The 23,823-nt window shown below is 46.2% G+C and overlaps 1 protein-coding gene across 3 annotated transcripts in view; it reads left to right on the top strand.

The window, feature by feature from the left end:
* Positions 1-23,823, top strand: part of STYXL1 (serine/threonine/tyrosine interacting like 1) — a 41,361-nt gene that overhangs the window by 6,549 nt on the left and 10,989 nt on the right. For 2 of the 3 annotated variants that reach the window (XM_083173924.1, XM_083173923.1), the window contains exons 3-5: positions 16,362-16,423; positions 20,219-20,318; positions 20,396-20,529. In XM_083173924.1, the coding sequence (XP_083030050.1) occupies positions 16,362-16,423; positions 20,219-20,318; positions 20,396-20,529 (296 nt within the window). The remainder of the gene's footprint in view (positions 1-16,361; positions 16,424-20,218; positions 20,319-20,395; positions 20,530-23,823) is intronic. The other variant, XM_083173926.1, reaches the window with a different exon arrangement.

Raw genomic sequence — 23,823 nt, 5'->3', positions numbered from 1 at the left:
AGACATAAAACACATGGACAATAGAGTGGTCCTCTTGGAGGAACAGTGCGAGGACGCGGACTCCCGGCTCTCCGACCTCCACGATCTGGTCTCACGCCAGTCAAAGGCGCTGCTAGAGATGGGCCGAAGACTGGACAATGTGGACAACAGAGGCCGAAGAAACAATCTGAGGGTCCGGGGGGTCCCAGAAGATATTGTGCCCTCAAACATTGAAGCCGCCCTGACAAAAATATTCAGCAAACTCTTAAACTCTGATCCAGAATACCAGATGGTTTTCGACAGAGCACATCGAGCACTGCGACCTAGAGGTGCTACCTCAGAGAAGCCCAGAGATATCATCTGCAGGCTCCACTACTACCAAGAAAAAGAGGAAATCCTCAGGGCTGCAAGGCGCTCCCCAGATATCAACTTCAATGGCCACAGCATTCAAATATACCAGGATCTTTCCTGGTCGACCCTTCAACAGAGGCGGTTGCTCCGTCCCATCACAGACGAGCTCAGGAAACATAACATCAGATTTCGCTGGGGATTCCCTCTAAATATACAAGTTACCCACAAAGGAATGTCCGTTAGCCTTCAAGACCCAGAGGGAGTGGAAGACTTCTGTAAGACCCTTGGACTCTCCACCCCCCTGCTTCCCAACTGGCTTGACCCGGCTGAGCTGTCTGCCCCACCCGGGCCAAGGAGGAACAACTGGCAGACGGTCCAGAGAGATAAGAGAAAACCTTCAATGAAGAAACAAGTAGCAGACCGAGTTGCTGGAGGAGAAGAGCTCCCGAGTCCGCAACCCAGGGCCCCTGCCGCTTCCGCCGACGACACGTGAATATGCCTCCCTCTCTTAAGTGACTCTTATACCTCTGCACTTAAGTGCCTAATACAGTTTTGACAGTTAATGTTGAATGTTTTAATATGAGTGATAAGGCTGGGGACAGCTGCTTTCACCTAGTGTTAGAGAAAACACTGGAGATAATTACCTCTCCCAAAGGCTTCACTGGGGAAACAAGTAGGTGCCCCTTCACCCACTTACTGAGAGAAATAGCTTAGTTATCTTGTTAATTATTACGTGCCTAATCCCAAGTGCAAAGGGACCAATAGGGGGCCCGCTGACACTGGGGGCTGATGGTCCTGATTCAAGGCACATAAGTTAGACTGGTTTATGTTCTGGCATACTATGCCCAAATACTTAGATGTTAACATGTTTATAACTAAAATTGTGTGGTTCGCTTTGGTTCCCCCAGAACCCCCTCGCTCTGCTGTACACCGGTAGAACGTGGGACGCCATAGGCCTCCCACGTCTAGAAATGCAGAGTTCTTTAATTAAGCTAGATTATGATTCTTGTTTAAACACTAAAATCCGTTCACTGTACCCCTTTATCCCTCTATGTGTTCTCCCTGCCCTCCCCATTGTCCCTCCCCCCTCCTCCCAATGTCCCAAGAGATATGGTCCGCTGAGCCCAGAGAAGCACGGTTATAGAAATAATGGCTAGTTTAAAAATAATTTCCCTAAATGCTAAGGGTCTGAACGTCCCCGAGAAGAGATCCAAGCTTCTCCACTCAATGCACACGGAAAAAGCAGATGTAGTGTTTTTTCAAGAGACCCATTTTAAAAAAGGTTTGGCACCAGAACAAGCTTCCCGTCACTTCCCGACAGGCTACTTTAATGACTTTTCTGAGACCAAATCTAAAGGGGTAGCAATTTTATTCTCTAAAAACCTCCATTTATCTGACATATCGGAAACCCACATAGGAGATGGTAGGGGGATTCTAGTTAAAGCCACCATTGCCAACCAAATCTTTACCTTTATCAACTTATACCTCCCGAACAAGAGCCAGATACGCTTCCTCAGAGAGGCGTTGGAACTTGTCGAGAGCACGATAGAAGGAGTACTGGTGACGGGAGGGGACTTTAATTGGGCTATTGAACCCACAATTGACACGACAAACTCCCATGCCAATTCCCCGAGCAGAGACTTAAGACGATTTAGATCCATACTACACGACTTCCAATTAATCGACTCGTGGAGATTACTCCACCCAAAAGACAGAGACTATACATTTTATTCATACCCCCATAACTCTTATACACGAATAGACTACCTCTGCCTGGGCCACAGGTCACTAGACCTAATAGTAGACGCTTCAATTGGCCAAATTGTGGGTTCGGACCATGCGCCCATTACCCTCACCCTGACTCTTTTAAACCCTCCGACACGCCACTGAAGTTGGCGTTTTAACGAGCAATTTCTCAGAGATGATGACTCTAGAAACCAGATATCAGCAGCCATTGACGATTACATAGCCACCAACGTAACAGAAGATACATCACCGGTCACCATATGGGAGGCACACAAATGTGTGCTTCGAGGTAAATGCATCCAAATAGGCTCCTACCTAAAAAAGAAAAAAGCAGAAAGTAGAGAGGCACTCCTCACTAAAATAAAAGAGCTTGAGACAAGACATAAATCCTCCTTAACCTCCGATGTTTTCCTAGAGCTACAAGAAGCAAGGATGTCTCTAAATAGTCTTTTAAACGAGAATACACGTAGGGCCTTCCGCAGATGCAGATGCAGACACAAATTCCATAGATGGGGTAACAAACCTGGGAAACAACTGGCGAGGGCACTGAGGGCCCAGAGATCACTAACATACATTAAAGAAATGAAAGATTCCTCGGGTAGATTGTGCGCTACGAACACCCAGATAGCTGACATTTTCCACGAATATTACTCCACTCTATATAACCTTACCTCGGAAACGCACACTAGAGACCCAATAGCACACGAGCGGGACATTAGAGAATATCTGAGAGAAATCCAGTTCCCCACTCTCCCTTCAGATTTAACCTCAGCCCTTAATGACCCATTTACAGAAACAGAGTTAACACTGGCCTTAAAATCCACCCCATCGGGCAAGAGCCCGGGACCCGACGGGTTCACAATTACATATTATAAAGCATTCCAAGATAAACTGTTACCCCTTCTCCTGCGTGCCTGTAATGCAGTCTCTCAGGAAACACCCCTCTCTAATCAATCACAGTCATACCAAAAGATAGTAAAGACCCGGCACTCCCTTCCAGTTACCGCCCTATCTCCCTCCTTAATGTGGACGTCAAGCTGTTTGCGAAATTGCTAGCGAACCGCTTGGCCTCTTTAGTTCCACTGGTGGTCCACCAAGACCAAGTGGGATTTGTACGCGGGAGGGAGGCCAGAGACAACTCCATTCGAGTTTTTGACTTGATTGCCCATGCACAATCCTCAAACACCCCCGCCATGCTCCTTTCAACAGATGCCGAGAAGGCTTTCGACAGAGTGGACTGGAAATTTATGGAGATGGCCCTCCGTCACATGGGGCTTGAAGGTCGGTTCTTACAAAAAATCTTAGCCCTATACAAATCCACAATGGCCCAAATAAGAATTAATGGACTCCTGTCCAAACAAGTCATCATCTCCAATGGGACGAGACAGGGATGCCCGCTGTCCCCACTGATATACGTCATTTGCATAGAGGCATTGGCCAGAGCGATTAGACGAAACCCAAATATTAGTGGTCTGACGGTGGGGAAAACTAACCACAGACTAGCTTTGTTTGCGGATGACCTTCTGGCAATCATAACAAACCCAGTAGTCACTCTCCCGAACCTTATGGCGGAGTTCTCTCGCTATGGGAAACTATCCAACTTTAAAATAAATTATACGAAATCTTCCGCCCTGAATATTTCACTACCAAATGACACCAAGGAAGCATTGAGCTCCCAATTCCCCTTTCCTTGGAACCCTACCCATATCAAATACCTGGGCATTTCCATCCCGGCCTCTCTACAGTCAACGATATCCCTTAACTATACCCCCCTACTAAGGTCCATCCGTAATGAAATGTCGCAATGGGCGACTCAGAGATTCTCATGGCTGGGGAGGATGAACATCATAAAAATGAATGTCCTCCCCAGGTTTCTCTACCTTTTCCAGACAATTCCACTAAAACTACCCGCTCAATACAGATGGGTCAGGTCCCATCTTTGCAGGGGATGGCGCTGGCGTCGCCAGCCGCCATCCCCCGCCAGCGCCATGGCGATGGTGAGAAGGGGACGCACGCGCACGAGAGGCGCGCGCGTCCCCTTCCGACGGCGCTTCCATCCGTTCCCCAGGTCCCCGCCGGCTTGCCGGCGGTAACCCGGGGTCCCCGCCGCCTGCCCGCACCCCCCCCTAACCCCCCCTAACCCTGTCCGTCTCCCTGAGGCGGAGACGGACAGGGTTTCCGTCACGCTAGCGACGGAGACTGAGACGCGCGTGCGTGTGAGACGCACACGCGTCTCAGTCTCCTCGCTGGCGTGGCTGCTGGCGGGTCGCCAGCGCGTACGTTCTGGCGACCCGCCAGCAAGGATGGCAACAGTAACATACTGTATATAGGAGAAGCCCAAAAGGCAATTAGCCGATTTGTATGGGGAGGTAAAAGACCCAGATTCAAGCACTGCTACCTATACCATAGAACAGCCAAAGGAGGCCAACAGCTCCCTATGCTACTGGCGTACTACCAGGCCTCGGTACTACACAGAGTAGTGGATTGGTCGAGAGCCGATACATGCTCAAAACAATGGGTCGACCTTGAGGCACATTCCTCGGCCCTGTGTCTTAGGGTGGTCCCGTGGCTACACACCATACCCCACACAAAACACCCCACAGTCGAACCCACTCTGGTTCTATGGAAAACTATCCGATATAGACTTGGCCTCTCCTCTCCTGACTCTCTACTTCTCCCCCTTATCAATAACCCGGAATTTCCACCGGGAGCATCTGGGAGAGTGGCAACTAACTGGCAGCAAAAAGGCCTGACCAGGGTAATAAATTTATTGTCCGGGGGAAACGTCAAGTCTTTCTCGGACCTGAAGTTAGAGAGGGAACTGCCTCAAACAGACTCCTGGTTCTATTTTCAAGTGCGCCACTACATCCACTCAAAAAGAACCGCCCTTGCCCTCAAAAAAGATCCTACCCCATTTGAAGTGCTGTGCTCCCACACCTCGGACCCCACCCATGTGATCTCCACAATCTACAAAATTGTTCTTCACAACCACTTCCCTGACCTCCCTTCTTTTTGCAAAGCATGGGATCAGGATCTTTTGCCTAAAGGTATCACAATAAACTGGGAAAAGCATTGTGACGTCATGGCACGGTGCTCCACGAGTCTAGAGGTGGTGGAGACACAGTACAAACTACTGACTAGATGGTACAGATGTCCTCCCCTAATTCACAAATTTTATCCGTCGGTCTCCCCCCTGTGCTGGCGTTGCAGCTCCCACAGGGGAACCCTGATTCACATATGGTGGCAGTGGCAAACGCAGGATTTTCAGAAGGGGGTTTCCAGAGGGGCGGAGCAAAGCACGGAGATGGACACTTAGGTGACCCAGTATATGCCGGGTCAGTTAAAGTATTATAGATAGACCAAATGTATATAAATAATAATAATATATATATATATATATATATATATATATATATATATATATATATATACACACACACACACATGGGTTGGGATCATTTGGTCTATTGCATTATGGTAGAAAGTCATTAGGTCGAATCCATTAGGTCGACATGCTAAAAGGTCGACATGATTCTAGGTCGACATGGGAAAAGGACGACATGATTCTAGGTCGAAAGGTCATTAGTTTGACAGGTCATTAGTTCGACAAGGTCATTAGTTCGACATTGTCTATGTCGACATTCACAAGGTCGACATGGGGTTTTTCACTGTTTTTTTACCTGAATGTCAACACAGTTTAAAGTGCACTGCATCCCCTCGCTGCGCTCGCTATGCGTCGGGCACGGTGCCTCGCTACGCTCGGCACACTATTTTATTCTCCCACCACGCCCTAGTGGATGGTAGGGCATGAAATACCGCCTGTCGGCACATGTTGGCTCAAAAAACAGTGAAAAACTCCATGTCGACCTTGTGAATGTCGACATAGACAATGTCGAACTAATGACCTTGTCGAACTAATGACCTGTCGAACTAATGACCTTTCGAACTAGAATCATGTCGACCTTTTCCCATGTCGACCTAGAGTCATGTTGACATTTTAGCATGTCGACCTAATGGATTCGACCTAATGACTTTCTACCATAATGCAGTAGACCAAATGACCGCATCCCCACACACACACATATATATACATACATATACATACAGGGGCGTCAACAGCAGTGTAGACCCCTGGGCATGGCAATGTATTGGGGCACCTACCGATCCTCCAGCAGTAGGGGAAGCTTTGATGTCCCACGGGTGGTAGGGGGTATTATATCAACCGCTCAGCATGTAGGGCCTGGATCCGTAATTTCCACTTATTTCCCCTTTACTGCACAGATGGTGGGAGATGGGGTGGGAGAAGGGGGCATTGGGATGAATGAAGGGGCCCTGATACATAACTTCCAGGGTGGTAGAGGGTGTTTAATATGCAGAGGAGGGGTGTAAAGTGGAGTGGGCTTATTATTCATAATTTTCTGCTGGGAGGACAGCTTGTTCCCAGAAATAGATTTCTTAGATTTTAATGGAATTAAAAACTAGAGAATCTCACCTACCAAATGGTATTGGGGACTAGGGGATCAGATTTCAGGAGCCAGAGCAATCTGCCAACGAATATATAAAACCTACATACCAGGTGTGTGGAGCTGGAGCAGTAACCAGCTGCTGGAAGGCTGATATCTCTGGTTCTGGGAACAGTACAGACAAGCTGCTAGTGTCTATCAAAGGGGGAGAGTCCCAGCTTTCGGAATATACCCTCAGCAAAACTCTAAGTCAGACAGAACCTCAAATATCTGACTGGGAAGAGCAATTAACAGGCTTGGATGGGGACCACTGCTTTGAAGTCAGATATCTCCGGTTCCCAAGGGCCGATTTTTAAAATTCTTGTACCCATGGAAAGAGGGGACCCTCAGCTTTCAGGCTACGGCCCTTAGACTCCTGGGGGGGTTTCTGGGTACTCAGAAACCCCCCCTGCGTGCGCTACTGGGTGGGACTGCCCTAAAATCATCCCCTTCTGGGACACTATAATCCAGCTATCCTCAGCCATCCTGGGATTCCAAACCTCTGACAAACCTGATTTTTGGCTCCTCTCCCACACCAGTATTCCCATGGCAAAATACAAGCGGTCACTAATTAAACACTTAAACAACGCAGCCAGGGCAGTGATTCCAGTCCACTGGAGATCCGAGGACCCTCCTACTATTTGGGAATGGTTCCAAAGAATTGATTTTTACTGCGCTATGGAAGACATCTATCATTCTGCCCTGGATAGGCAATCAGACTACGCCGCCACATGGCTACCTTGGCTAGAATTTAAATCAACAAGAACATACAAAGACCAGGCCCCACCTATCCCACAATAGGACTTGCTACAGCCCTAGAAGTAAACAGTTAACGCGACCAACACGGCTGGGATCAATGGACCAACTAGCATTGTTTCAACTGACCGAATTGACGACGGACACATACTCCTACCCCCCCCCCCCTCCCCCACTACTTTCCTCCCCCATGCTCTCCCTTGTTTTGTCTACTCCCCCCCCCCCCCCTCCCCCAACAAGCACTGAGGTTAAATTGAGATAGCAAAAGATAAAGGAAAAAAGAAAAAGTCTGAATGTCAACAATAGAACTGTTTATTACACACTTTGTTCTCTTGTGTAAATTGTATATTATAGACATACATTGAGCTGTAATGACTTTTGTTTCAACGCTGTTACAATTATGCTATCTTTGTAATAACATCACAACTGTATGTATCGTTATTCACTTGAAAAACCCAAAATAAAGAATATATAAAAAAAAAAAAAATGGGAAAACTATCTCAAAATCTCTCACTTTCTCTTTCTCACCCCTTATTACTTTTGGCCCTATAAAAGGGTTACATAAAGGTAATCTATTCGCACCCAGCATTTCATGGGCATCCCCATAAAAACACTGGGCATTCCCATGGCGGAGATACGAGCTGTGCCGGGTGTGTCATTTTGCACTAAGTTATATTTGCGAAGGCAGGAGAAATCATTTGATCCTCCTGCTGTGGGCAAGAGGATCTGCGAGGGAAAACAGCGGTGGAGAAGGGCACGGATTTGCCGGGGCGGCGGCACAAGGACTCGGTAAGTCCTAGAATCACCCCCTGTATGGGACATAGTCAAAACTGCCTTAGAAACATAGAATGTGACGGCAGATAAGAACCACTTGGCCCATCTAGTCTGCCCCTTTTTTAAACATGTTACCTCAAACCATATTTGATCCTTATTTTTTTGCAAGGATATCAATATGCCTATCACAAGCATGTTTAAATTGCTCTACTGTATTTGCCTTTACCTCCTCTGATGGGAGGTTATTCCACTTATCCACTACCCTTTCTTTGAAGTAATTCTTCCTCAAATTTCCCCTGAATCTTCGTCCCTCTAGTTTCAGTGCAGGTCCTCATGTTCTGTTGCTCCTCTTCCTGTGAAAAATGTCTCCCACCTGGACCTTGTTAAAGCCCTTGATATATTTCAAAGTTTCTATCATGTCCCCCCTTTCCCTTCTCTGCTCTAAAGTATACATATTAAGATATTTTAGTGTTTCCTGGTAAGTTTTGTGATGTAGGCCATGCACCATTTTATTTGCCCTTCTTTATACAGTCTCTAATGTATTTATATCCTTCTGGAGATATGGCCTCCAGAACTGAACACAGTACTCTAGATGCCTTGCCCGCACAGTCTATTTTAACTTGTGATACCGACCTTGCAGGGCTTTACATTAGTATCACAAACAGTACAAACACTGCGATTTTGGCTATATAGCCAAAATCGCACCATGTGTATGCACCTTAACCAGGGCCGGATTAACAATGGGCCTGATGGAGCTACAGCTCCAGGTTCACTTTCCAGTGTAGCTGAGGGCTGGGGTTTTCCAACGAGCCTGGCCTCGCTTCGCTAGCCCTCTGGGAACCGGAGATACCACCAGGCAAAGCTGGATCATTTTCCCCATAGGATAAAATGGGACCGGCTAATTCTGACCCCCACCCGGTTCCAACTGCTGCCAGTTCTCCCTCTGGCATCACAGAAGCTCGCAGCTCATTCGAACCCAAATCCCTGGGGCCTTCAATTTGATACCAGGCTGGTCCATATGGGTTCATTGGTTCCAGATATATTGTGGGTAAACCGATTTTTTTCATTTCTGAAATGTAATTTCATGGCTGTTCATGTTGCTTGAGGGCAGATTTCTCTGGAAACAAACGGCCCAGTTTAATGGGACCAAAATCATTCAAAGCCCACTCAAAAGTTCTTCAATATAATAATGGTCTCATGTAAATGGGTCAGTTGGTTCTGAAGATATAGCTGGTTGGTTAAAGGGTGGTGGGGGGCATAGGTGCCAATTTATGTTTTTGCTGGTGGGTGCTCAAGCCAAAAATAGGAGTGGCTTCATGGGGAAGGGGTGTGGCCACAAAATAATACCAATTTATAATACGGAGCACAGTTGTCTCCAATATTCAAATTACGGCAACAGAGTTCCAAATACATAAATGCCCCCACAGTGCAGGCATACTGTTTCCCAGGTGTCCACAAACTAGCAAGTTAATATGGCGGCCCAGCAGCGGGACTCGGGCCTGTGGGTGCTCATCAATTTCCGTGGGTGCTCGGGCCCTTGAGCACCCACAGAATCGGCACCTATGGTGGGGGGGGGGGCGTTCTCCCCCCTCACACCAGAAAATGCAGGGACTAGGCTGGTGTAAATGGGCCCAGCCCGGGAATGTCCCTGCATGATCCTGGGTCCATATTCCCGGGTAAGTCCCTGCATTTTCTGTTGTGAAAGGAGTATTATTTTAAATAGCCGGGACCTGCAGTGCTCTGAATGCAGCCAGACAGCCCCCTGCTCTCTGCCCGGCTGTCAATGTCTGTTATTTCTGCCCGGTGGAGGCTGTCCCCCAGTTACCGTGAGCATGTATTCCACCTTGGCAATGAGCATGTAATCCCAGATGGCAATGAGCATGGAACCCCTGACAATGAGCATGCAGGTAAGCAACACTTATGTAGCACAATTTTTAATAGGCATTATGGTGTTTGGCATAATACGTAATGGACATTATGGTGTGTGGCTTAACATGTAATGGGCATTATGGTGTAAATTTTTAATGCATGCCCTAGGCGCGCAATGCCCCTGTTTATGAAGCATATTGTGCATTATTGCTCAATCCATTTGGTATTCTGTGTATTTGCCTTAATCTGTGTGTCATAATGTGAATTTTGACTCAATCCGAAGAAAATAATATTTAAAGTATGTAGTTTGGGCACCCAAACCTGATTGTTTAGATGCCCATCTGGCAGCATCAGATGGGTGTAGCCGCTTTCTACGGAAAATCCTGGTGCTTTAAGTAGTGTTAAATGCTAATGGGCCCCGAGCACATACTTGCCTACTTTTTGAAACTGGTTTCAGGGAGTTTCCATACCTCCTAACTTGTGCATGGTTGAAATTGTGAAACTAAAACAAACAAAGTAAAAAAGTCCCAAGGCGCTATCAGTCCCTGCAGCCTCACTTCCAAATGGAGGACCACTCTGTAATCCCCCCTCGCAAACTCTCCAGAACAAATAAGGAAATGCAGGCACTTGACTTGTATGTTCCGTGGTATGATTTTTTCTCATAAAAAATAAAGAAAATATATATGTGTGTATCAGTGACACAAATAATAATAATGAAAATGATGGGGGTGAAATCAACCCAGGGGAAAAGAATTCATACCGCGACTCACTCTGCATTGAAGTGTTACAGGTGTATAACGGTTTCTTTTACAGGTTCACCACTGTGATGCATAAGAAATATGTACCCATAAAGTGCCAATAATTTCTGGTGCATACCGTACTCACTGATCAATCAGGACTTCTCAAGCATATAAAGGTATCTTTCAACAACTTCTATACCAAAATTGCATAAAACGATCAATAACCAGGATAGACAGGATCACTCTGTACCATACTCACTGAAGGTGCAGGTGTAATACACATATCATGGTATCTTTGTGGAGCAGATCCCCTTTTAAAGCTCCTCTTTCAACCAATTCCCACCAGCAGGTTTAACCAGAAAACAAAGGGGATGACCGGTCTCAGTAACAACATTTATTAAAAACTGTATAGTGGCACAATGGCCATAAGCCACAAATACAGAATGAAGAATAAAAACAAACTCACTTATCTTCCAACATGTTTCGGCGGTCCCAGACGCCTTTTTCAAGGATAGAAAGTGAGTCAATCAAACAGGGTTTAAATAGCAGTATGAAGGAACCATTTCCGGTTCATCTCAATTATGGTGAATGGGGCTGGTAGCTCACAATAAGCCGACTAATGTGATGGCCCAAAGCAAGCCTATGTGGCGAACATATATACATTACGTTCCCAATATGATGCAGACATCATATAAGAAGTTATAAACATATATGCCTCCGGCCGCGTCACTGAATTCATGTGACTACTCTTTGGCCCGCATATACATGTGTTCCTCTCTACAGCGTGGAGCGCATCTCTCGGAGGCAGAGTCCCTATTAGTCCGCATCCCCACATGTGTGTATGTCTATACTATGGAACGCATATACCATATTTAGGAATTTTATTCCTAAAAATGATATGACAAGGAACGCCAATGATCACTATGTGTAGCACAGAAATACGTCCCCCATTCACCCTAGAGCTGAACTGTTGTTATATGGTTCCTCCATTTACAAAACTGATACATATAAGTCACTGGATTTCCGGCTTATGCGTTCCACGCCGGATAATCACAGGACTTCCGGTATATGCGTTCCATATTATAGACATACACACACGTGGGGATGTGGACCAATAGGGACTCTCCCCCCGAGAGATACGCTCCACGCTGTAGAGAGAAACACACGTATATGCGGGCCAAAGAGTAGTCACATGACCCCCGGGCATGCGTTCCACGTCCCGGAGGTGGGGAATTCAGTGACCCGGCCGGAGGCATATATGTTTATAACTTCTTATATGATGACTGCATCATATTGGGAATGTAATGTATATATGTTCACCACATAGGCTTGCTTTGGGCCATCACATTAGTCGGCTTATTGTGAGCTACCAGCCCCATTCACCATAATAGAGATGAACCGGAAATGGTTCCTTCATACTGCTATTTAAACCCTGTTTGATTGACTCACTTTCTATCCTTGAAAAAGGCGGCTGGGACCGCCGAAACATGTTGGAAGATAAGTGAGTTTTTTTTATTCTTCATTCTGTATTTGTGGCTTATGGCTATTGTGCCACTATACAGTTTTTAATAAATTTTGTTACGGAGACCAGTCATCCCCTTTGTTTTCTGATTAAACCTGCTGGTGGGAATTGGTTGAAAGAGGAGCTTTAAAAGAGGATCTGCTCCACAAAGATACCATGATATGTGTATTACACCTGCACCTTCAGTGAGTATGGTACGGAGGAATCGGTACATCTGTCAGAATGAACTTAGGTCTACAGTCATTAGGTCGACCCCACTAGGTCGACTGGCAGGAAGGTCGACCTGATTTAAGGTCGACATGGGCCAAGGTCGACATGACTTAAGGTCGAATTTGAATAAAGGTCGACATGAGGAAGGTCGACTGGTCATAAGGTCGACATGGGTTTTTCACTGTTTTTCGATCCGAATGTCGACACAGTTGACATTGACACAGTTGGCAATGAGAATCGGACCCTCGCATCGCTCGCGATGCTTCGGGCACGGTGGCTCGCTTCGCTCGCCACAGCTTTAATAACCTCCTCCACGCCCTAGTGTCGGCTCAAAAAAACAGTGATAAACCCCATGTCGACCTTATGACCAGTCGACCTTCCTCATGTCGACCTTTATGCAAATTCGACCTTAAGTCACGTCGACCTTGGCCCATGTCGACCTTAAGTCAGGTCGACCTTCCTGCCAGTCGACCTAGTGGGGTCGACCTAATGACTGTAGACCTAAGTTCATTCTAATAGATGACTGCTTCCCTGCACGGAGTGATCCTGTCTATCCTGGTTATTGATCGTTTTATGCAATTTTGGTATAGAAGTTGAAAGATACCTTTTATATGCTTGAGAAGTCCTGATTGATCAGTGAGTACGGTATGCACCAGAAATTATTGGCACTTTATGGGTACATATTTCTTATGCATCACAGTGGTGAACCTGTAAAAGAAACCATTATACGCCTGTAACACTTCACTGCAGAGTGAGTCGCGGTACGAATTATTTTCCCCTGGGTTGATTTCACCCCCATCATTTTCATTATTGTTATTTGTGTCACTGATACACACATATATATTTTCTTTATTTTTTATGAGAAAAAATCATACCACGGAACATACAAGTCAAGTGCCTGCATTTCCTTATTTGTTCTGGATGGTTGAAATTGTGACCTGCCGCGCCAGAGGTGCGTCCAACCCAGAATGGGGGGTGGGGCTACAAAAAAGTGTGTGTGATCTCCAGTAAAGTGGGCGTGGCCCAGTGTAGCAACACCATTCTCATCATTTTGGGGGCATGCCTCCTCCCTGCACTGAACAGATGCCATGCACACAGCATCTTTTCAGCAATTACAGGTGATCTCTGCCCCCCCCCTTAGGTACAACGGGACAGTCTGCAATTAGCAAGACTGTCCAACTGTAATTGGGAGGTATGAGATTCTAGAGAGTTTGCATGGCACGCAGATGAGGGACCGTGTCTTGCACAAAGGGGTCAGGGGCCAGCTTACACTAGCCAAAAAACAAGGGTCACCTGTACACACAAAAAACAAGGGTCACCTGTACACACAAAAAAAAGGTGACAAATGGAGCTGCTAAGAAAACACTAACCTGCAGCCTGGGCACTTCTGCTCCTCCCGCAGCCTCTCCTGTGGGCTCCCAGCTGGCCCCAGCTGTCAGCCTTCCCACAAGCTGCTCTCTGCACTAGTTCCTTGTCTATCACAGTCCTGGATGTCTCCAAGGTGCAGCTCCCATCATGCAGGGGTCAGGACAAGAGGGGAGGATCCATTGCTGCTGGAGAGAGAAAGCTGTGATGTAAGGTCTCCCCGGTTGCTGGGCGCCAGCAGGCTTTGCTGGCCTGGGCGGCTCTCATGCTAACCACTGCCAGGGGTGCTTGGCAGGCCTATTAGGCATGATCATGCCCCCATTGCAGACAGACTCGCACTGCGCCTTCTGGATTTTTAGATGGGAATTGAGTATTCAGGGGTATTGAGAGGGCTTTGCGGGGAATCGAGGGACTGTTGCCTAATATGGGAGCCTCCTGCAAAATTCGACAACCTACTATCAGCCTGCACAAACACAGGGGTCACTACCAGCCTAAACACACACAGGGGTCACTACCAGCCTACACACGCACACAGCGGTCACTACCAGCCCCTACATACTGTATACACACACAGGTCACTATCGGCCTACACAAACACAGGGTTCACTACCAGCCTACACAAACACAGGAATCACTACCAGCCTACACAAACACAGGGGTCACTACCAGCCTACACAAACACAGGGGTCACTACCAGCCTACACACACACACACGGGTCACTATCGGCCTACACACACACACAGGGGTCACTACAAGCCTACACAAACACAGGGGTTACTACCAACCTACACACACACGGGTCACTATCGGCCTACACAAACACAGGGTTCACTACCAGCCTACACAAACACAGGGGTCACTACCAGCCTACACAAACACAGGGGTCACTACCAGCCTACACAAACACAGGGGTCACTACCAGCCTACACAAACACAGGGGTCACTACCAGCCTACACACACACACGGGTCACTATCGGCCTACACACACACAGGGCTCACTACAAGCCTACACAAACACAGGGGTCACTACCAGCCTACACAAACACAGGGGTCACTACCAGCCTACACAAACACAGGGGTCACTACCAGCCTACACACACACACGGGTCACTATCGGCCTACACACACACAGGGCTCACTACAAGCCTACACAAACACAGGGGTTACTACCAACCTACACACACACGGGTCACTATCGGCCTACACAAACACAGGGTTCACTACCAGCCTACACAAACACAGCGGTCACTACCAGCCTACACAAACACAGGGGTCACTACCAGCCTACACAAACACAGGCGTCACTAACAGCCTACACACACACACGGGTCACTACCGGCCTACACACACACAGGGGTCACTACCAGCCTACACAAACACAGGGGTCACTACCGGCTTACACAAACACAGGGGTCACTACCAGCCTACACAAACACAGGCGTCACTACCAGCCTACACACACACACGGGTCACTACCGGCCTACACACACACAGGGGTCACTACCAGCCTACACAAACACAGGGGTCACTACCAACCTACACACACACGGGTCACTATCGATACCCCTGTGTATCGGCCTACACACACACAGGGGTCACTATCAGCCTATACAAACACAGGGGTCACTACCAGCCTACACACACAAGGGTCACTATCGGCCTACACACACATGGGGTCACTACCAGTCCCTGCATATACACACACACGGGTCACTATCGGCCCACACACACACACACAGAGGATTTAAAAAAAAAATTCAAAAGAGAGGTGACCCAATGACCGTATCCTGTGTATTGGGGCCTTAAAGCTGCTTTAAACGGAAATGGATCATTAGATCACCACAATGTTGGTCAACAGTCATTAGGTCGACATGCATTTAGGTCGACATGAGACTAGGACTCTATGTCGACAGGGTCATTAGGTCGACATGGGTTAGGTTGACAGTCAAAAGGTTAACCTGGGGTTTTTTACATTTATTTTGTCCCGAATTTTTACACAGTCAACATGGACACTGAAACCTAGCACCGATGAGCTCGCCATGCTTTGGGCACACTATTTTATTCTCTCATCATGCCCTAGTGAGTGGTAGGGCATGAAATACCGCCTGTCGGCACATGTCAGCTCAAAAAAATGTGAAAAACCCCATGTCGACCTTTTGACTGTCGACCTAACCCATGCCGACCTAATGACCCTGTCAACCTAACTCATGTCGACATAGACTCATGTCGACATAATGGTGTTGACCTAATGACTGTCGACCATGATGCTGGTGACCCAATGACCATATCCCCTTTAAATTCACTTTTTCAAACTCAAACTTAACAGACCCAGATTTTGTCTCTAGAAATGAGCTTGGTCATCTTTGTCCCATCTCTTCCTGTCTCTTTTTGATCCTGTTCAACTTCTCTACTCGTTCCTCTGCAGAAGCCTACCTTCCTAGACTTTGGTTTGTTGTAGCCTCTACATAAGTATAGGCAACTTTGAGTTATCTTTTTTTTATGTTTCCTTCCAGTCTAATGTTCATTTAACATTACCTTCTTGTAGATGCACGTTCCAAGCGAGAGTATAATGAGAGTCACATTATAATTGCAAAAAGAGCAAAGCAGGTACAAATATTTACTTATGTCATTTATATACTTTACCTTATACAGCAGAACTATGGTCAAAATGTAATAGGGTGTGAGAATCAGAAAGTGAGAGTTTTCCCATTCTTTTAAAGCAGCAATCATTTACACTGAAAAACCAGGTTGATTTTACCATCTAATTGATTGCTGCTTTAAAAAAATTGATTCTCACACCCTATTACAGTGCATCCAGAAAGTATTCACAATGCTTAAATTTTCCCTCATTTTGTTATGTTACAGCCTTATTCCAAAATGGAATGAATTAATTTTTTCCCTCAAAATTCTACACACAATACCCCATAATGACAACATCCCAAAAAGTTTTTGGGAAATTTTTTAGAATTTATTAGGAAAAAAACCCTAAGATATCACATGTACATAAGTATTTTCAGCTTTTGCGCAATACTTTGATGCGCATTTGGCAGCAATTACAGCCTCAGTCTGTTTGAATATGATGCCACAAGCTTGGCACACCTATGTTTGGGCAGCTTCGCCCATTCCACTGGTTGGATGGAAAGCATCGGTGCACAGACATTTTCAGGTCTCTCCAGAGATGTTCAATTGGATTCAAGTCTGGACCCTGACTGGGCTATTCAAGGACATTCACATAGTTGTACTGAAGCCATTCCTTTGATATCTTGGCTGTGTGCTTAGCGTCGTTGTCTTGCTGGAAGATGAACCATCGCCCTAGTCTGAGGGGCACTTTGAAGCAGGTTTTCATGATGTCTCTGTACATTACTACATTCATCTTTCCCTCTATCCTGAATAGTCCCAGTTCGTCCCACTGAAAAAAATCCACTCAGAAAGATGCTCCCACCACCATGCTTCACTGTAGGGATGGTATTGGGCTGGTGATGAGAGGTGCCTGGTTTCCTCCAAACATGATGCCTGGCATTCATGCCAAATAGTTAAATCTGTGTATCATAAGACCAGAGAATTTTGTTGCTAATGGACTAAGAGTCTTTCAGGTGCATTTTGACAAACTCCAGGCAGGCTGCCATGTGCTTTTTACTAAGAAGTGGCTTCAGTCTGGCCACTCTACCATACAGGCCTGATTAGTGGATTGCTTGAGAGATGGTTGTCCTTCTTGAATGTTCTCCTCTCTCAAAAGGGGAATGGTGTAGCTCTACAGCAGTGGTTCTCAACCCCGGTCCTCAGGACCCTCCAACAGTGCACGTTTTCCAGGTTACACGGCAGGTGCACAGGTGCACTCATTATTCACGGACACATTTTAAAACATTTAAAACGTGTACTGTTGGGATGGTCCTGAGGACCGAGGTTGAAAACCTCTTGATAACCACTGCTCTACAGAGTGACCATCGGGTTCTTTGTCACCTCCCTGACTAGATCACTCAGTTAAGACATCTGGATAGCTCTAGGAAGAGTCCTGGTGATTCCGAACTTCTTCCATTTATGGATGATGAAGGCCACTGTGCTCATTGGAATCTTCAAAGTAGTAGATATTTCTGTACCTTTCCCCATATTTGTGCCTCGAGACAATACTGTCTCAGAGGTTTAAAGACAATTCCTTTGACTATATGTTTGGTTTGTGCTCTGACATGCACTATAAATTGTGGGACCTTATATAGACAGGTGTTTGCCTTTCCAAATCATGTACATGCAACTGAATTTACCACATGTGGACTCAAATGAAGCTATGGAAACATCTCAAGGATGATCAGTGGAAACAGGATGCACCTAAGCTCAATTTTGAGCTTCATGGCAAAGACTATGAATACTTACAGTATGTAAATTTGATTTCTTTTTATATATATATATATATATATATATATATATATATATATATATATATACACATTTTCAACTCAATTTATAAACTTTTTTTGGTACTTGTTTCCTAGAACGGCCACAATCGGGAGTAATCGTGTACCTTAACTTAAGGTACACGATTAACGCGATGGACCCGATTTCCTTTGAAATCAGGTCCATTTTGCCGGCAAAGGCAAAATCGCGTTGATCGCGTCGGTCCCAGGGACCCTATTCACATTGGATTCAATGTAAAAATCAGGTCCATCGCGTCGGACGCATCGTATGCGATGCGATTGACGCGATTTTTCCGACCCGATCAAAATCGGTGTGGCCGTTCTAGGAAACAAGTACCCTTTTTTATTTCACCTTGTCATTATGGGGTATTGTGTGTAGAAATTTGAAAGAAAAAAAATATTTATTCAATTTTGGAATAAGGCTGTAACATAACAAAATAAGGAAAAAGGGTACTTGTGTATTATCACGGCTCCCCCGATAATTAGTTGCACGAATTTTGATCGCATCGCATGGCATGCCATACACCCGATGCACTGCGATGAGATGCGATGTAAGCCCCCTATACAATGTTAAATTGTATAAGCACCCTAATGGGTGCTTTTAAGCACCCTAGTGGGTGGTTACAATGTTAAAAGCACCCCCACGCCACCCCCCCAGTATGAACGTGAACCCGAAGCGTGGCGAGCGCAGCGAGCCCGCGAGGGGCGGTGGTACGCGTCCTCCGACCTTTTCATACCCCCACTATCCACGTCGTCGTGGAGTTGAATTTATATAGTGTGGCAAGCATGGCGAGAGGACGCATATACCTGTGAAGTAATGCGCTCGCCACACTTCGGGCTCGGTGGCTCGCTGCGCTCGCCACACTATATAAAATCAACTCCACGCCGACGTGGATAGTGGGGGTATGAAAGAGTCGGAGGACGCGTACCGCCACCCCTCGCGGGCTCGCTGCGCTCGCCACGCTTCGGGTTCACGTTTATAGTGGGGGTGGTGTGGGGGTGCATTTAACATTGTAAGCACCCATTAGGGTGCTTATAAGCACCCATTAGGGTGCTTATACAATTTATAATCGCATCGCATTGTATGGCATTGTATACCATATACAATGCCATACAATTTTAACATTGTATGACATTGGGGAACATCGCGCGATATCGCATTGCATACCATCGCATGCCTTATGGTCTGCGATGTGATGGGCGCCGTGATAATACACAAGTACCGGAAAAAGTGCTGTGAATACTTTCCGGATGCACAGTACATTTGGCCCTATATTCTGTTGCTTTGTGGGGTTCAGGATGATTTCCCCATCTTCTCATGCACTTTTCCTAGGTTGCATATTGAAGCAATGCATTGGTACTCAGTCAGTGTCATGAATCATCTGACTAATATGATTGCCCGCCAGGTGGGCAGGAAGGAGAGGGGCTAGGGTTGTGGCATCAGCAGGGGGGAAGGGTTAAGGCAGCTGGGGTTGGGGCACTTTAAACACTGGCTACAACTATGGGGTGTATTCAATGCTTTCTGCGAGCTGTGACGGCGAGCAGTGTCAGTATTCAACTGACCCCTGCACACTCTGTTTTCCCCTCTTTAGGTTTTCGGAGCGAGGGGGAAACGGCGTGTGCTGCCGCTAAAACAGCGAGGCTTGCGGCTAAATGCAGAGGGCTCCCTACATTAGCCACGAGCCTCACTGTTTGGGGTAATCCCTGCCATACTCTGACAGCGAGGATTCCCCCGGAATGTAGAATAGGGTGAGCGGCCGGCGCGGGGGTTAAACAACGAGGATCGCTTGTTTTCAGCCACTGGCCGCATTGAATACACCCCTATATGTAAAGATTCAACAATTATGATTAAATTAGAAAGTTTGTAGTTTGCAATGGTAATGATCAATAATTAAAAAATTAGTAACAGTTTTCGTAATAAAAAATGATGTTGTGAAGACAATCTGACAGTGTATAATCTGTTGTGTAATATTGCACTAATTTCCACCTATAGGATGAAGACATGCATTTCCTGATACCAGAATCTGTAGACTTGGACTGCATGATGTACTGCGTGGTGTATGACAGTCGAACTAATTCTTTGGATGGTGAAGGCAAGAAAATGTTATTCACTACTTATGTTATTCACGCAGCCAAAGCACAACATGTTAACCTACAAACTACTTCACAGGCCCAGCTATAGATTGTGCCCAAGTCATGTCACAACTCTGTCGCCACCCAGTGATGGTGCTCAAAGGAGGATATGAGGAATTCTCGGGCTACTACCACTTCCTGAGATCTCAGAAGGTTTTTTGGATGCCTCAGGTAAACTGTAGAGACTACTATTACTTTGGTAGGTTTTATAGGTATTGACTCCCATATCTACTTGCTACATGCCCTTCTTGTCCTTCTCCGTTTCCCAGCTTCACGGGATGCAGTTACAGTGTCGTCGAGCATAGTGTTCATTCTAGCACCCGCCATATTTGAAAACCCATGCAGTTCCTCTTCCCTGCCTGGGATGTCGCTGTCTGCTGTAGTGCTTCTAGCACAGTGTGGTCTGTATATCAGCACTGATATGCAAAACAGACCGGTGCTAGAAACACCACAGCAGACAGCGACACCCCAGACAGGCAAGAGGAACTGCATGGGTTTTCAAATATAGCGGGTGCTAGAATGAACACTAGAGTACATGAGAAACCGTAAAGGAGTTATCTGACCTTTTGGTGGTGTGGGCATTGGGATGCAGCAGCAGCAGCTGTGCACACTGCTCGTTAGCAGCGTGTAGCCAAGATGACATATTTTATGTTCCCATATTATTTATTACTACCAGTTATTTATATAGCGCACACAAATTCCACAGCACTTTACAGAGAATATTTGAATGTTCACATCAGTCCCTGCCCTGTGGAGCTAACAGTGTATATTTCCTACCACATGTACACGCACACACAGACATTCAAGGGTTAATTTTTGTTGGGAGAAAATTGACCTACCAAGATATTTTTGGATTGTGGGAGGAAACCGGAATACCCAAAGTAAACCCATGCAATATACAAACTGTATTGTGGAAATCATACCCATGACCACGGTTCTGTGAGGCATTAATGGTAATTATTACACCGTCCGTGCTGCCCCACAGAAATATAGTATTGATAGTGACTGACGTAACTGCCACATGTGTTTAGCAGACCATCTTCTGTCACAGCTATTGAGCCCCAGTGTGTACCTCTATTGAGGCCCTGCACAACTAACCTAACAGAGCACTTGATCAAATCCTTATAGGTGGTGTCAGATTTAAGGGGTAAGACACCTATCAATCAGGTTGTAGTTGAAGGGAGCAACTTAGGGTTTATGAGGCTTGTGTTTCCTGTGGGCAGTGTTGTCTATCGAATGGTTCAACTTCAATGGTGGGACCATCGGTACTTTCTATCAATCGCAAGAAGACATTGATGATTAGAACCATTCATGGTCAACAATAGAAAAACCATCGGCAGCGAGCCATCGATTGCTTTCCCAAGGACAGTGTGATCAATGCTGGGAAAGCTGGCCAGTCTAATAAACAGCGTCTACTAGTCCCCAAGCTCTTGAGGCCACCAAGGCAATATTGTTTATGTGTAAGTGTTATGCTAACCTAATGCATACAGCAAACAGCTGTTATGTCAACTTATATTGTGAGCATCTTATAGGAACAGACTGGGAATCTAAAACAGTGCTAACCAGGGGTTAAAGGGGGGGGGGACTGGGTGAAACTGAGTTCCACCACCTCTAATGGTAGGGGGAACCCAGTTCCCCCTCCACCACAGTCCTGCATAGTATTTCCAACAGAAAACCTGTCCCAGCAACTTCCTTTTCTATCAAGGCGTATGTGATGTCATGCTGCCACTGACACTGAAGTAAAGAAAAGCCACTAAAAGAAGCAGGGTTTGTGCATGCTGAAGACAATATGTTCTCCTTATACATGTATGTGTGACTTACATGTATAATGAGTACTACTGTGTAGCGTAACTTGAATAAGGGACACTGCATGGGGAATTAGTTCCACCACCTATCCAGGAGCACTTTAAGCCCTGGTGCTAACATTATACCATCTGCTAGCGTAAAAGGGGTGCAGCCATGACTAATAGGGGGGGGGGGGGGTAACCCCCAATGTGCATTATGGGGCATGCTGGGAGTCATGAGGGTGCCACAAATTACAGGGGCTTGGCCTCGTGTCCTGCCCTTTTCTCTCTGTGTAGCGGAGCAGAACATATGGAAGCAGAGCTGCTTAGCTTGGCTTTAAAGGTAGACTGGCCCATCAGGCCATCAGCCCTGCTGGCATTTACCCAAAGTGCTAGATGGCCAGTCCAGCTATGTTAGTATATTACATTTTTATCATTTATATTATTGAATTGTTCAGTAGGTACATTTAGCATTAGAAAAAATATCACACCCCCACTTTAATTTATTAAGGTATTTGAAGTCTCTTCATGAAAATACAGAAATATAAAATACTATATCGCTGTATCCCAATATTGGTGTAAATTGTATTTCTTTGGGAGACACTGAATGTAAAATAAATTGCATATGTAGAGGGTGTAGTAATTGGGTGAAAAATGGTTCCACAGTAATTTTGTTGTGATGGGTATAATTATTGTGAAAAATTAGGCAGGGTATACATTGGATGATTTATAGTTCCGATATATCAGTATTGCTCAGTGTGTACCTATGATTGCAAGCTCCGAGCCCTCATTCAGTGGGTGGTCTAATCTGATGTGCTACATGTCAGATGGGCCGACCATGCTGATGGCATGCAGGTGAATGCGGTGGGTGAGTAATATATTGCATACTCCAGTATAAGCCAGAGTTTTGACTATATAAAGTATATGAAAAATACTTTTTTATATTCGTCTGATCATTTTTATAGTTAAAACACAGGAGTAAAGTGTCTATCACCGGTAGGGAACTGCCTCCCCTGCCTTTTCACGTCTGATCAAAACACCAAATTTCCAGCAGTATATACTGCTATACCTGTGTATAATGTCTGCATTAACTCTGGGGCTCATATATTGTGTGTAAATCTGGTTCTAGTACTAGCCATTGCCACCTCAGCCATTTACCTCAGGGCACATGCCCGGCATGATCATACCCTGATAGGGCAGTGTGTAATAGCCCCATACACACTAGACGATTTTGCTGCGGCCTCTGCTATAGTACATGTTGACATGTTTCAGGTTCCCTTAAGGGTAGATTCAATTAGCTGCTAGCTTAACTGCTCTGCCATTGCCTGTCCAATAAAGGGGCCGATACCCTGCAGGTAAAGCCCCAGAGGGTGCACGTAACACAGATTATTCCTTATATCCTTGGGAGGTGCAAGTAAAAATCTGTGTTAAATGCACCCTCTGGGGCAGTGGGGAGAGAGATGTCAGGCTGCCACCCAGGGGAGGATTTGCAACAAAATCCGGCCCGGGAATAATCCGCAAGCAGCCCATGGGGGGGACGGGGGGAGGGAAGGTAACGGTAATGAGCGGGGGAGGAGGAAGGTAATGAGCGGGGGGTGAGCCGGCTTTGTTAACCCTAATGAGCCGGGACCCGGCACCCAGCTCCTGGCTTTGGGGGGGAGGGCATAATTTAACAAGTTTC

Source organism: Crinia signifera, chromosome 2 (assembly GCF_055691185.1).
Source record: "Crinia signifera chromosome 2, ASM5569118v1, whole genome shotgun sequence".
Classification (NCBI taxonomy): domain Eukaryota; kingdom Metazoa; phylum Chordata; class Amphibia; order Anura; family Myobatrachidae; genus Crinia; species Crinia signifera.
This window is presented reverse-complemented; position numbering and strand designations above follow the sequence as displayed.